At 50.9% G+C, this 12,711-nt stretch overlaps 1 protein-coding gene across 2 annotated transcripts; it reads left to right on the top strand.

Moving 5' to 3' along the window:
* The first annotated feature begins 1,069 nt into the window (after nucleotides 1-1,069).
* On the top strand, nucleotides 1,070-5,191 carry LOC308561354 (anionic trypsin). 2 transcript variants are annotated; one of them, XM_081146294.1, is made up of 5 exons: nucleotides 1,070-1,460; nucleotides 2,890-3,049; nucleotides 4,077-4,330; nucleotides 4,711-4,847; nucleotides 4,990-5,191. In XM_081146294.1, the coding sequence occupies exons 3-5, from the start codon at nucleotides 4,201-4,203 to the stop codon at nucleotides 5,140-5,142; spliced, it is 420 nt and encodes a 139-aa protein (XP_081002420.1). In that variant the 5' UTR covers nucleotides 1,070-1,460; nucleotides 2,890-3,049; nucleotides 4,077-4,200; the 3' UTR covers nucleotides 5,143-5,191. The 2 variants fall into 2 exon arrangements, with proteins under 2 accessions (XP_081002420.1, XP_081002419.1); XM_081146293.1 differs by lacking the exon at nucleotides 1,070-1,460 and adding an exon at nucleotides 1,841-1,887 and having other exon boundaries at nucleotides 4,990-5,189.
* The last annotated feature ends 7,520 nt before the right edge of the window (nucleotides 5,192-12,711 follow it).

Here is a 12,711-nt window from a genome sequence, read left to right as displayed (position 1 = left end):
AGCCTTGAGGCCATTTTTAGATCTGTATTCTCAGGCAAGACAGAGCCTTTCTGATTCTCAGTCTCATCTTCTATAAATGGAGATCACTGTGTTCTGCATACCTCACAATGAAAATGCTTGTGAAAAGTTAAACTTGAAGCTCAGGACAAATGGAAATCAGCCCGGTGGGTGTGAAAGCCCTTTGAAAACTGTCAGGCGCTGTACAGATATAGCAGTATTCCCACCTGGATTGAGCCCACTAGGGTCAGAGGGTGTGCAGTGAGGAGCGGGGAGGGCTCTAAGCAGTGGGTCTCCTGGTAAGAAGCTGGCTTCCAGCCATGCCCGGCACTGGACCAGAAGACACCCCATGGGCCCCTCTCCACCCCATGGGTCCCACATGGGCCTTTCCCCAAATTCACTCTGGCTTCCAGCTACTCCATCCCTCTAGCCTACCTTCTGTCTCACCAGCAGACTTCTGAGCTTTTCTCACTTGGCTCATCAGCTTCAGAACATTTAGTCATTTCTGCCTTTCAGGGAATTCAAGAAACTCTGCCCACTCCTGCCCCTCACTAACCCTGGGCTCCTCCACCTGGCTCACCTAGACTCAGACACAGACCAGCTCCATCTCTCTACCCACCCCCCCCCCCGGGAGGGTTGTGCCTCAATAAATTGCAGGGCTGTGTCTTAGTGGCCATGGAAGGTCCCAAATTGAGATCATTTGGGGGAAGATTCACTCTATATGGAGCCCAACACAATAGTTCCATTGCATCTAAAATAGAAAATTCCAGAATCACACACATGCGCGCGCACACACACACACACACACACACACACACTGCATCTTTGTTATTGATCACCCAATACTTGGCCCCTTTAGCATGTGCTAATCCTTCTACCTACTGCTGATCCTGTGATAGGAACCCAAATTTACCATTGTCCAAGCCCTATTTCTAATGTCTGATTTGCAGCACATAATTCAAGCTCAAGTTGCCAGCTCTCAGCAGGTGGGGCAATTTTCATCACTGCTAGTGCAGATTCCCATGGCAACCAGGAGGCTGCTTAAAGAGGCCCCATAGAGTGTGACTGATGAGAGAGACCAAGGTCCCAATAGTGAGGAAGAGCAGGAATGGGGTACTGGTCTTCTGACCCCAAATACATCTAGTAGACAATTATTTAACCCTTGCCCCATCCACCCTCCAAATACCCCCCTCCACACACACCCCCCACCAGGCCAGGGTAGGCAGGAGAGCCAGCTGGAAGCCCAGACTCCCAAGGACTCTGCCTCTTCCTGCTCAGCACACTTTGTGTTAGGATCCTGGTTCCCCAAAGCTGTGCATCTGACCTTCCTGCCCACTGATTTAGAGTTGAGAGAAGGGTCTTCGTGCTCACAGGGAGAGACTTAGAGAAGGCTTCTTTTCTCTCAAGGAAACTCCAGGATACTGAGCAGCCACATTTGCTACCAATTTCAGCCCTTCCTTAAGGTAAGTTAAATAAAGCTCCATGGGGTCAGGGAATTTCTAAGGGCCCGGGTTTCTTTTCCCTTTCTAACTCTCATCTGCTCGGCTTGAGAAGGCCCAGCTCTGATACGTGGGGCTTGGCTTTCGCTGTTCTCCTCATTCTGGGATACATCCAGGAATCAGCTGGTCTCCTTCCTCTCTGCCCTAAGAAAGCATGTTTTCTAATCACCTGTAGGTCACACACAGAGTGGCCAAAAATAGCAGAGGTGATGCAAGCGCCTGGGAAAGGGAAAGCTGTGGGTGTGTTTGTAGGGGGAGGAGTGGTGGCCCTCCACCCTCACATTCACCCCCTCCCTCACCCAGGGAGGTATAAAGGCTCTCCACCACCCACCCAGTTTTACTTCTGCCACCATGAACCCACTCCTGATCCTCGCCTTTGTGGGAGCTGCTGGTGAGTCCCATGTGTGGCTTCAGGCCCCTCTCGCTCTCTCTCCCGGCAGCAATACATGTCCCACCATCGGGCTGCTCTCCTCTTTACCTGGGCTCTGGTGTTCTATGTCCCCTGTCAAGCTCCCCTGCACCCCTGGGCTCTCTTTAAGCCTTGCCTCTCTCACCTTCTGCCTGACTCCACTCCCAGCCCCATCATCCATCCTTCTCGGGGCTTTTATTAGAAAGTCTGGAAAGGGAGACCAGGCAAAGGTGGTCCATGAAACAGACCAGTGGTCTTGAGACTTAGCTCTGACAATACTGGGCTGGCTCCACTGTGGCTGTTTCTAACCCTAGATACACCACCTTGGGAGACTGAAAAAACACTTATGCCAAGGAGTCTCAGCCCTAGAAATTCTTTGGTCTGGGATGTGGCCTGTGCATTGAATTTTTAAGCTTTCCAGGTGATTTTAAGGTTCCCAGGTGTACAGCCAAGGTTGAGAATCACTGTTCTATCAGCCAGTAACAGTGCCTGCCTTTGTCCCATCGAATGGGCCTCTCCCTGGCCTCGCTGTGCAGATTTGAGCTATGGGAGAAGCTGGGTGCAATCAGAGAACTGAGCCAGGAGATCGTCCTGCTGAACCAGCCCATCCTCACACGAAGGGGCTCCAAGAGCCGTGGGGAGCAGAGTGAGGAATAAGTGGGAGAGAATCATGCAGTGGGCAAGAAAACCACATTCTGAGCCTTATCACATGGAGGGCACTATGAGGGCGTTTCTTGTGTCCTCCTGGTGCCCCTAGTAGATATCTGGGCAGGAGCCCTGCGGGGTACCTAGCTATGTGCCCTGCAGACACAGAGAGACTCAAGAGAGCCACATCCATTGCACTAACGGGGATGGCAGTGCATCCTCGCTGCCCATCCTGGCCATGATTGTGGGGGAATCCTAATTAGCACCACCAGGCCACCGTGCTCGGGCTCCACCCTCTCACATCCTGCTGAATCGGCTTCTCCCTCCTGTCTCTGTCAGTTGCTTTCCCCAGTGATGACGACGACAAGATCGTCGGGGGCTACACCTGCCAGGAGAATTCCATCCCCTACCAGGTGTCCCTGAACGCTGGGTACCACTTCTGTGGTGGCTCCCTCATCAATGACCAGTGGGTGGTGTCCGCTGCTCACTGCTACAAGTCGTAAGTACTGGGCCCCAATGGTAAAGCCCTCTGAGGGAGCCTCTCAGAGAGCTTGGGTCAGTCCAGGAGAGGGTGGGGTTGGGTAAGATGGGTGGGAAGGCAGAAAGGAGAAGCTGCCAATGACAACTGATGCCCAGGAGGGGGGGCACCCAGGGGCACACATAGGAAGACTCTCACACCCAAAAGAAATAGGCACAACAACCAGATATGGCCAGATACAGTCAGAAAGGAGCTATTTGCGTTGTAAGACCCAACAGGGAAACAGGCAAGGACTTTACACAGGTAAGTTTTGCCAGTTGGCTGCACATTAAAAACACCTAAGAAATGTTCAAAAAAGACTGAAACCTGGGCCCTATTGCAAGGTAATTCATTCAGACTTTTCAGGAAGGGGCATCTGAGTATTGGAGAGTTTTGAACCCTCTCTGCCTCCGGTGATACTAATCTGTAGCACAGCTGAGAATCAGCGTCTTGACCAAGGGTTCTCACGGCTGAGTGAGGGTCAGAATTGCCCGGCAGGCCAGCTGGACCAAGGGATGGCTGGTCTCACCCCCAGATGTTCTGGTTCCCTAGGTCTGGGGTGGGAACCAAGGCTTTGCACTTCCAACAAGGCCCTGGGGCCACACTTTGAGACCCACTGGGTTAGATCATCCAGAATGAAGGTGCCCACCAGAGTAGGGAGGGAGGGAGTGAAGGTCACTGCTGTACTTAGCAAAGTCACAGGGGGTGAGGAATGCCTGGAGGGCTTCAAGTAGCTCCTCCAGCTCCTGACACTGGAGGCATGGAGTGGGGGAGGGGTGGGAAAGGGGGCTGGAAATGCAGATTGAGGAGCCATTGCAACTGGCCCCCTTTACCCCATCCCCGCTCCACTGACACCTACCTCTGAACTAGCAAGGTTCTTGGTGTCCCATCTGCACTGCCCCCACCCCTCTACTGCCCCGCCACGCGGCCGCAGCCACGAGCAGGGATCTCAGGACCCAGGGCAGAGTGGGGATGGGAGAACAGGTCCTCAGTTCTTCCCTCCCAACAGCCGCATCCAGGTGAGGCTGGGAGAGCACAACATCGAGGTCGTGGAGGGCAACGAGCAGTTCATCGACTCCGCCAAGGTCATCCGCCACCCCCGCTACAACAGCTGGACCCTGGACAACGACATCATGCTCATCAAGCTCTCCACTCCTGCAGTCATCAGTTCCCGGGTGTCCACCGTCTCCCTGCCCACCTCCTGCGCACCCGCTGGCACCCAGTGCCTCATCTCCGGCTGGGGCAACACCCTGAGCTCTGGCAGTGAGTGGGCTCCTCACTCCTTCACCCTCTGACTTCTCAATGTTTCTCAGAACCAAGCATCCCTGAGCTCAGCCCCCTCTGCTTCCAGTCTGCAAATAATGTCCAGTGTCCCCTATCTTTGAGCTCCGTGCTGGGGTTTAGAAAGATGCAGAGTCCCAAGGAGCTGACCCCAGACTAGGACAAGCATAACACCCGCCAGTCTCACCTCCAGGGAGGGGACAGGCAATGATCACTCTGGGAACTAAAATGCATTGTTCCCTGCTGGGACTTACGTTCTTGGGGTTCCTTCCCGGCTGCCCTCTGTGTTCAGCCCCGGATTACCATCCTGCATCCTGGCCCGACTCACCTCTCCTTTCCTTTATCTCTTCCTCTCCTCCAAGTCAACTACCCTGAGCTGCTGCAGTGCCTGGATGCCCCCCTGCTGGCCCAGGAACAGTGTGAGGCCGCCTACCCCGGACAGATCACCGACAACATGGTGTGCGCCGGCTTCCTCGAGGGCGGCAAGGATTCCTGCCAGGTGATTGGACCTTCCAATGCTGAGACCCCTGCCCATTCACATGGCCCACCTGGGAGCTGGATTTGAACCCCCAAGGCGGTGGGGCTGTGCTCCCCGTTTGCTCCCTCTTTATAAAATGTGTCCTTCCTTCTTTCTCCCCCAGGGTGACTCTGGTGGCCCTGTTGTGTGCAACGGCGAGCTCCAGGGAGTCGTCTCCTGGGGCTACGGCTGTGCTCAGAAGAACAGGCCTGGCGTCTACACCAGGGTCTGCAACTTCGTGGACTGGATTCAGGAGACCATGGCTGCCAACAACTAAATCTCCCACCATCCTGCCACCACTATGCTAATAAAGTGACATGATCCAGCCCCTGTGTCTGTGCCTGCTCTGTACCCCCAGCCCTGGGCAACATCCCCCCACCCGAGGTCACCTGGGGCCCTTACAGATGAGCGGAGCGCCACTTACCAAATTTCTCCCGGGAGGGCATCTCGGCGGTGGGGTTTCCCGGAGGAGTGAGGGGTCCCAGCCCCACACAGGCCCCCAGCCCAGGCTCCAGGGCCGGGAAGAGACGCCCCCACAGCGTCGGGCTGTGAAACCAGCGGGGACTGTCCCTGAGGGTCGCGGAGGCTGCGGGAGCCCCAGCAGCTCCTCTCAAAGGGCCCGGCGCGGACTCACTCGGACGCTCCCTCTGAGCCCAGCGCCGGGAGCAGCCGGAAAGGACCCGGGACACTCGGGGAGGGACTAACCTGCCTGAGATCCGGGCGAGAGGCGGAGGGCGGCTTCCTCCCAGGCAGAAGGGCTGGCGGAGGCCATGGCTCCTGTGGCGAGTCCTCCCCGCACACAGCCAGCAGGCAGGCGCCATGTTTGAGTCGCCAGCACGTGACTCACCTTTGGCCCCGCCCCGTGATTCCCGGAGGCCCCGCCCCTCCCCACCTGCAGGCTCATCCAGGCCATTTCCAGGGGTTTTTCTGTGCAAGGGGCCTCTCGAGCCTCATGCTTAGGACTTTCCTAAAATCTCTCAAACAAGCAGCAGCGGGCCCCATACGGCTTGATAAGCGGCCCCAGGCCTGGCACTAGCAGCAGCTGCATTGGCTCAGAGCTGGGCCTCTCCTGGGCACCTCCAAGCCCAGCACAAGGAGCAGCCAACTACAGTTTGCTGTATAGCTCATGCTGGGTGGCCCTGGGCAAGGCACTGGCACAGGCTGACTGTGCACCTCCCGGGAGGCCCCAGAGACAGTGCACCTGGTGGTCAGACTCGACCACGCTGGATTACAACCCTACCACATCCACGAGGGACACACTCAAGGGGCGTACTTGGTGAACACCAAAGCCCCACTGAAGTAAATCCTGCTCCACAGGGGTGTCTCCAGCACAGCAGCTCTTTGGCTGTAGCTGCAGCTGGTCCTCACAGCTGATTGGTCTGGGGGTCAGTTCCTCCCAGTGATGCCAACAGCAACCAAGGCTCAATTACAACAGGTCAGAGCACACAGCCCACACAGGGGAGCACCTAGAAGGCCCAGCTCAGGTGACTGGGGAGGCTGAGCCACTGGACCCTACAGGACACCTACTACACAAAGCCACGCTACAAATTCCAGGAGACACAGCAGCTCTACCTAATACATAGAAACAAACACCTGGAAGCAGCCAAAATGCAGAGGCAAAGAAACATGTCACAAAGGAAAGAATAGAAGAAATCTCTACAAGAGGAACTAAATGAAATAGATCCAAGCAAGCTAACAGATACAGAGCTCAGAATAATGGTTATAAGGATGCTCAAGAATATTAGTAAGACTATTACGAAAATAATTGAGAAAATCAATGACATAATAAAGTGCCAATTTGAAATGAAGGCTACACGAACTGAAATGAAGAATAATTTACAGGGAATCAACAGTAGAGGACACTGAGAATCAAATCAGCAATTTGGAACATGAGGAAGCAAAAAACACCCAACCAGAAGAGCAAAAAGGAAAAAGAATCCAGAAATATGAAGATAGCATAAGGAGCCTCTGGGACAACTTCAAGAGGCCCAACATTAGTGTTATTGAGGTGCCAGAAGGAGAGGAAAGAGAGTAAGAAATTGAAAACCTGTTTGAAAAAATAATTACAGAAAACTTCCCTACCTGGGGAAAGAAATAGACTTACAGGTCCAGGAAGCACAGAGGGTCCCAAACAAGAGGAACCCAAAGAGGCCCACAGCAAGACACATCATAATTAAAATGCCAAAGGTTAAGGACAAAGAGAGAATCTTAAAAGCAGCAAGAGAATAGCAGTTAGTTACCTACAAGGGAGCCCCCATATGACTGTCAGCTGATTTCTCAACAGAAACCTTGCAGGCCAGAAGGGAGTGGCAAGAAATATTCAAAATGATGGAAAAAATGGAAATACAATCAAGATGACTCTACCCAGCAAAGCTATCATTTAGAACTGAAGGTCAGATAAAGAGCTTCTCAGACAAGGAAAAGCTAAAGGAGTTCATCACCACCAGACCAGCACTACGGGAAAAGTTGAAGGGTCTTCTTTAACAAGAAGCTAATGAACAAAAGGATTTGATGAGCTAAATAGATGCAGAGACATTGACGCATGTAACAGACGGTCATATTTCAGAGGGAAGAGGGAAGGAGGGTGGAGGGTGGGAAGAGATTAACCAAAGAAGTTATATGCATATATGCATAACCCATGGACACAGACAATGATGGAGTGAAGGCCTGGGGAGGGGGTGGGAGTGAGGTGGAGGGGGTCAATTGGGGGGGAAAAATGGGACACCTGTAATACTCTCAACAATAAAGATAAATTAAAAAGCAAAATTTCTCCCTGGAGTACTAGTTAGTGTAGCACCAGCGGCACATGAAGAGATGGAAGCCAATACAATCACAAGCAGGGGCAGGGGAGTCTGTTTTCTAGAAGGAAATATGTTCAGAAAGGTTATGTCAGAGGATCCTGGACCTTGGCACCAAGTGCAGTGCTCGAGTGTGCCCACAGGGGGCACTGTGTGAATACCCTCTGCCTCCCTTCACTTGTACCCAGGGCAAACACCCCTGCAGAAGCACCTGTGCAATTACCTAGGCTTCTTCCCAGTCCCTTGGTCACATGCTCCCGCCCAGCTTGTGCTCTCTACTGGGCCCTATTTCCTGACAACCTGCCCATGTGTCAGGGGAACTAGAGACTCCCTGGGTCTCCATCTTCAAGCTCTAGAGAGACCAGCCTTTTGATCATCTCACCGAACGATACCAGCATGCATACACCATACTGAGCGCTCACGGACGTTTTCATGGTTGGTTCGCCCTCCCCTCTGGATGGTTATTACGCCTGTGTACAGACACACAAGCAGAGGTTAGTTCACCCACGCCCCTCATCCATCAAATGTAGATCTGGGGTCAGACTCCTTATTTGCCTGGCCCCGAAGCCTGTGTTCTCTCTACCCAACCCCACGGTCTCTCCTGATGCTGCTGTGGTCCGTCGAGTCTGCTCTTCACTATCTCTCCACCCCGCCCCCTGACTCACTGCACTTCCCGAGGGGTCTGGTCTCCTGCCACTTTCTAACACTGCTTGCGGAGAGGTCCTGCATGGTCCCTCAAGTCCTGAATCACACCTTCCCGACCTCCCACAGCTTCCAAAATAGAACCCATGCTCCTTATCCTGGGGATGCCGGGCTCTTCCTGCTCTGCCCCTGCCTCAGTTTCCAACCTCACTCCTGCTCCTCCCCTCCCCTGTAATGCTCGGGTACTCAGAAGTCCTGGTGGTTCCTCCAACCAGCCATACGCCTCTGACCTCTAGCTCTGGACACTACGGTCCATCTCGCCTGATGGCCTTCCCACCTGCCCCTTCACCCTCTTCAGAAAGGTCCTTTCTGACTCCTCCTGTTCCCAATTCTCTTTCCCTCACCCTTGCACTGGCCCTCAGGGCCGAATGAGGAGTCCTCCTTCTGGTCCTCGCTGACATCTGCCACAGTCCCGCTCATGCCACTTAGTAAATATGGATGCATCTACCTTGGCATTAGACGGTGAGCTCCTTGGGGAAGAAACCTTGTCTCATGCACCCTGAAATATCCAGTGATTAAACAATGCCCAGAGTATAATAGGCCCCCATGCAGGGATGGAATGAATCGTGTACGACTGGGGGTGGAGGGAAATGTGCTGAAGACAGAGCCCTCCAGAAAGATGGTTCTCAAGGTGTGGTCCTGGGACCTGCAGCACCAGAAGCACCAGGGAATTTAGGAGAAGTGCAAATTCTTGGGTCCCACCCCAGACCTACTAAGTCAGGAATTCAGGGATGGAACCCACCGACTCCCATTTTGACAAGTCTTCCAAGTCATCTGATGTGAGCTCAAGCTTGTGAACCAATGTGGTAGAGAGATCCCCGGGCCGCTCCCTCCGTGAAAAGAGCAGCGACTAACCTTCTTACTGTTTCGGGCACATGCCAATCATCACATGCATTATCTATCTTGTTTAATTCCCACAAGAACTCCTTAAGGCAGGTGCTGTTATTCCCATTTCATAAGTAAGGAGACTGGGGCTTGAAGGCGTTTGGTAGCCTGTGTGAGGGCTCACAGATGTCAGCCGAGGGCCTGGTGGCCCCAGGCACTCTGGCTCCAGGAGGTGGGCTTCCCTGAGCTGGGGGGGGGGGGGGGGCCTTCAGTGGCCTCAGGGGCATTGGACCTACCAGAGCCCCAGGCCTTCAGTAGGGAGGCCTGGGGGCCAACTCCAGCTCTGTTTCTGCATCGTGCCTGACGTAGGCCACCCATTTAGCCTCCAGGTTTCAGATACATCCGAGGAAATTAGGAGACAAATTTTAGGTTAACATGAGTGTATTCGCGTGCTTGAAAGGTTTTAAGACTTACGCACATATAAGACGCTGTTTGTGTATCTCCTCCCCGTGTGCCAACCTTGAGAAAGGCTCGCAGGTAACCCCGCTCTCCCCTCCAGTCCGCAAGAGCACCATCCACATTCTTCTCACCCCCTCCAGTGGCCACACTGAGACTGCAGTTACTTAGGTCAAAAAAAAAATAATAATAAGGAAAGTCTGCTCCCTGCTGCCCAAGATGATGAATGACTGCACTCAGCACTAAGCTCCTTTAATTCACCCCCCCTCCAAAAAAAGCTGTATGGGAACTGGGCATGTGACAGTGTGATAGGATGGCAAAGCTGGGACAGATCCCATCAGGATTAAAAGTAACTGAATCTGGCAGGGCGTGGCTCAGCGGTTGAGCATCGACTTAGGATCCAGGAGATCAAGGTTCGATTCCTGGTCAGGGCACAGGCCCGAGTTGCAGGCTCCATCCCCAGTTGGGGGCGTGCAGGAGGCAGCCATCAATGGCTCTCTCATCACTGATGTTTCTATCTCTCTCTTCTCTCTCTGTCTCTCTCTCTCTCCCTTCCTCTCTCTGAAATCAATAAGGACATAGTGAAAAACAAAAAAAGTAACTGCAAACCAAGACAGAGTGGTATTCTCTGTAAGGCCAGTTGGGATAAGGGTCCCCAGCTAGATGATCCAAAGGAAACTTACTGAGAGGATCAATTATTGGTAGGCAAAAGGGGTGACTGAGATAGGAAAATATACAGAAATAGATCAAAATAAGGGATTACATTGATGAAAATGTTTCTCGATGTGGAAAGGGAATGAAACCAGGTCTTGCCTCAGTCCAACTGATAAAAGCAACCCAGGACCTTTTATTCTGGCTTATGGTAGAGTGTGAGATCTGTTGCTGAGTTAAATAAACAGACTGTCTTCCCTGTGTCTCTTTTCCCTAAACCCTAGGAGCCACCCCGTTGCATCCAGCTTGTGACACCGCCAGATAGCACTCTGGTGTTCTCCAGGCTGACACCTGTTCTTTCCCATGTCAGGGGACAAGCAGTGGGTCCCAAGCCTGGCGCTGAAATAAAAATACGCGGGGTAATTTGGGGCTTGATTGTTTATTTAAATACAAATTAGGAAACCCAATCCTAGAATTTTTAATTCAAAAGTTCCTGGGACTACTCAGAAGTAAGCATTTTTCAAAAGCTTCCTAAGTGATTAGAGACGCGGCAAATTCAAAACCGTAAAACAACTTCTTATGTAAATTGATCTTCTTTGGGGGAAAAAAAATGACTTTGTAAATGAAATAAGTCAGGTTTTTTTTAAGTAGCAGATTTCAAAATATTACTTAAAGCAGTATTTTGTTCCTTTCTTCTTCACAAGTTTTATTGTGTTATTTTAAATAGATAATACAGCTATAGGGTTCAAAAAGCCAAACATGATGAAGTTAACACTGAAACATGCTGCTTTTATTTCCGCTCTACTTCTGTCTCCTCCACTCATTCTAATAGGTCATCACCGTTATCCGTTTTGGTCTCCTTCCAGTGTTACTTTACGCAGAATCAAACAAACAAAAGTATAATTTTTATTTCCCCCCTTTGCTAGAAAAAGGCAGCAAACGCTCTTCTGCAGCTAGCTTTTTTCCAGTTGGCAATATATCTTGGAGAACTTTCCACAGCAAAACGGAGCACTTCATTCCTTTTCAGCACTGAGCAATCTTCCAGCTGGTGAGTGTACAGCAATTTACTTACCCAGCCCCTCGCGGACGGGCACTTGTTTTTCTCAATCATTTTGCTATTCCAAAGAATGCAAATAGTTCACGCACATTTTTTATTTGTATTCAAGAATATTTAGGAGGTAAATTTCCATAGGTGGGATTTCTGGGTGAAAAAGTAAATGTTTTTTGTAGTTTTTATAGATATTTCCAGGTTGTTCCTCCTCAGGGCTGTATTGTTTTGCTCCTACCCGCAATCAATACTGTAGTAGTCCCCACTCTGCCCGTCTGGGGTGTGTTGCAAGACCCCCAGTGAGTGCCTGAGACCATGGACAGTGCCAAATACTATGTATATCATGTTTTTTTTCCTATACAGACAGGCCTCTGACAAAGCTTAATTTATGTTACATGCAGTAAGATATTGACAATAATAACTAATAATAAAAAAACAATTTTAAGAATATACTGTAATAAAAGTTATGTGAGTGTTGTCTCTGTCTCTCTCTAAATATCTCATTTTACTCTACTCACCTTTTCACTTAAAGGAAGCATTTTACAGCTTCTCTTTGGCATAGATGAACTACCAGCATCACTACTCTTTTTCTTTGGGGCCATTATTATTATTACTATTTTAAATTATATAAGTTTCATCAAACCTTTTTTTTTAAAAAAATATGTCTTTATTGATTTCAGAGAGAGGAAGGGAGAGGGCAAGAGAGAGAGAGAGAAACATCAATGATGGGAGTCATTGATCGGCTGCCTCCTGCACGCCCCCTGCTGGGGATGGAGCCCGCAACCCGGGCATGTGCCCTGACCGGGAATCGAATCTCGATCTGGATCCTAGGTCGATGCTCAACCACTGAGCCACACCGCCCGGGCTGGTGTTATTATTAAAATAAGGGTTATCTGAACACAAGCACCGTGGTACCAAGACAGTGGGTCTGATAACAGACGGCTCCTAAGTGACCAATGGGCGGGAAACATCAGTGCCATGGCGACGCTGGTTCTCACACCAGGCAGGTGGACCACGGGAAACTGAAACAGTGGAAAGCAAAACTGTGGATCAAGAGGGACTATTGTAAGTAAAAGTGCATATTTCACCATACGTTGGCCAACAGAATGTTCTTTGTGATTCAATGTTGTCAAACTGGGGAAAAGCAACATTTCAATGTAATTTTAATTTGCATTTATCATTGCAAGATTTTTTTCCCCTATGATTAAGCACTGTTTGGATCTTTTGTCAGAATGATCTCTTCTTTACCCATTTTCTGGGGCTCCTGGATTATTTTCTTATTGATTTCTAGGAGTGCATCACATATTGGGGAGATTAGTCCTTCTGATGAGACCTGAAAACGTCTGTCCCCTGTTGAAAGTGACTC

This window comes from Miniopterus schreibersii (genome assembly GCF_964146895.1).
Source record: "Miniopterus schreibersii genome assembly, chromosome: 9".
In the NCBI taxonomy this organism is placed as follows: Eukaryota; Metazoa; Chordata; class Mammalia; order Chiroptera; family Miniopteridae; genus Miniopterus; species Miniopterus schreibersii.
This window is presented reverse-complemented; position numbering and strand designations above follow the sequence as displayed.

What these genes read in the sequence shown, in the direction of transcription:
- LOC308561354 (XM_081146293.1), top strand. Translation starts at nt 1,848, where the DNA reads ATGAACCCACTCCTGATCCTCGCCTTTGTGGGAGCTGCTG. An exon ending in CGCCTTTGTGGGAGCTGCTG is followed by an intron (nt 1,888 to 2,889) that starts GTGAGTCCCATG and finishes TGTCTCTGTCAG; the next exon opens with TTGCTTTCCCCAGTGATGAC. An exon ending in GCGGCAAGGATTCCTGCCAG is followed by an intron (nt 4,848 to 4,989) that starts GTGATTGGACCT and finishes TTTCTCCCCCAG; the next exon opens with GGTGACTCTGGTGGCCCTGT.